Genomic DNA, 2,093 nt, shown 5'->3' on the forward strand with positions numbered 1-2,093 from the left:
CGCTATGGATCCGAGCACAAACCAACTAGTCCATCCCTGAGAAGGGTCCTTGCCTTCTTCCCCTAGCCCCTCACCAGCCGTGTTCCTCAGAAGTCCTCTGACTGAATAGCTAGATAAACCTTGCCATAGGGTCTGTTAAGATTAGTCCCGGAATACCTCTCAAGGGTTACCCACCTAGTGAGCATCAAACTCAAGTGTACCCCCCACTTTCTCCTTACTGAACCTGTAAGCTGCTTAAAGCTCTCTGCCCATGGGGAGGGCTGGCTATTCGAGGGACACTCCCCAGCAGGTGCCCGGTAGGGGAGGTGGTGGCCTGTGTGGCGGCGTTCAGGATAAGGAGGCTCTAGCGACTGCAAAAAAAAAAGAAAGGCTTTTATTGAAAAATATGAAACGGCCCGTTTTATGGTTTGCCTGTCTCTGCCCGCTGTTCCGACTGCGGGGCTGGAAAGTAGCTGCGGTGACTACCCCAGCCTGGACTTGGGAATGGCGAGGTTTCTTTGTCCATTCGGCTTGGACAGTTCCTAGGCCCGGTAGTCAGGTGGCAGCCGGAGAAGAGGGGGTAAGAGGACGCCAGCCTGACTGTCCTCTTCCAGCCTAGCAAGCAAACTGCGTGGCGTCTGTCACCATCTGGAAGGTGGCGGGTGGTCTCTGACCCGAGGCTGCACGCTGGACCGGTGGGGTACATGGACTGTTGGTAGTGGTGTTAGTGCGATCTGCGTGCACCCGGCCCCTCAGACGTAGTCCTTGCGGTCGTAGGCGGTGCCGGTACCGGTGCCAGGGCCGGTGGATCGCGGCGCAGAATAGAGGATCTTGGTGGGTGCGTACTTCTCGCGTGGTGGACAGGAGCAACACAGCAAGGCGCCCCCTAGCAGCTGCAGCGCGGAGGCAGCCCAGCCCACGTACAACCCAGCTCCCATCTCCCGCTTCTGGGCCTCGGGCACCAGCGGATTATAGAAATCCCTGATGATGGTGTTGGCCGACCAAGACACCGGCACTAAGGTGAGCAGAGCCGCCAACAGGAAAAGCACTCCCGCCACGATGGTGATCTTGGCCTTGGCCGTCTCGTCTTGTACGCAGTTGGTACACTGGGCGCCCACGAGCGCCACGAGGAGCCCGAAGACGGCCAGCAGGATGGACACCACGATGAGAGCTCGGGCGGCCTGCAGGTCCTGAGGCAGGGCCAGCAGCGAGTCGTACATCTTGCACTGCATCTGGCCGGTGCTCTGCACCACGCAGTTCATCCACAGACCCTCCCAGGTGATCTGCGCCGTGATGATACTGCTGCCGATGAAAGCCGAAACGCGCCACATGGGAAGCGCACAGCACACGATGGTGCACAGGCAGCCCAGCGCGGCCAGTGCCGTGCCGGTGATCTCCAGGCCCATGGACATGGCTGCTGGACTTGAACCGGCTCGGCCGGGCACCTCCGGGGACTGGGAGACCAGGGATCGCGGCCGCTGCACCTGAGAACCAACTGCCCTTCGAAAACTGACGGACGTCTGTCGCCGGGAACACGGGTGGATGACAAAGGACGGAGCGCGCTAACGGCTCCTCTCCTGAGGCTTGCACGGAGACTGCCCCTGCACCTGTCTGTGGCTTTGGAGACTTGGCTTCTGAGACTGGGTTGGCTCTAGGATGGGGTGGGTTGGACTTAGCTTGGTGCCCAGAGGAGGAGGGTGGAGCTCGCTCTTCTGGCCCAGGGGACAGTGACGTGTGTCCCGTCCAGTCTGGTCCGTCCTCCCCAACCCCCTTCACCATGGGAGAAAGGATTTAGCTAGAACCTCAGTGCGGAAGTGTATGTGTGTGTGAGGGGGGTGGGGTGTATCGAGGGAGGGCGGGGTCCTCTGAACTCCCTCCCCTCCCAACCTCCCCTAGCTCCTTAAGCATAACGAATTCTTTGGAGGTATACAGAGTGGGAGGGGCGCTTCGGGGATTTGAAGCGCAAGTCACCAATTGTAAACTGCTTTATTCTCTCGTGCCCCCACCTCCGTCCTCTTTAGCGCTGGAGGCGTAGGATGGAGGCGCGGCCAGTTCCTCTGGAGGACCCGGACTGGGAGGACCCAGGTGGGGGCGTGGCTGAGGCTGTTTGTCGC

At 60.2% G+C, this 2,093-nt stretch overlaps 1 protein-coding gene across 1 annotated transcript; it reads right to left on the bottom strand.

Annotated features, from left to right (window-relative positions):
* Window positions 1-351: 351 nt before the first annotated feature.
* Cldn3 (claudin 3) lies at window positions 352-1,814 on the bottom strand. The gene has a single exon (XM_028766154.1). It carries the CDS (start codon window positions 1,389-1,391, stop codon window positions 732-734), a length of 660 nt encoding a protein of 219 aa, XP_028621987.1. The 5' UTR covers window positions 1,392-1,814; the 3' UTR covers window positions 352-731.
* Between the last annotated feature and the right edge of the window lie 279 nt (window positions 1,815-2,093).

Source organism: Grammomys surdaster, unplaced genomic scaffold (assembly GCF_004785775.1).
Source record: "Grammomys surdaster isolate TR1022 unplaced genomic scaffold, NIH_TR_1.0 166, whole genome shotgun sequence".
Lineage (NCBI taxonomy): Eukaryota > Metazoa > Chordata > Mammalia > Rodentia > Muridae > Grammomys > Grammomys surdaster.

What these genes read in the sequence shown, in the direction of transcription:
- Cldn3 (XM_028766154.1), bottom strand. Translation starts at nt 1,391, where the DNA reads ATGTCCATGGGCCTGGAGATCACCGGCACGGCACTGGCCGCGCTGGGC.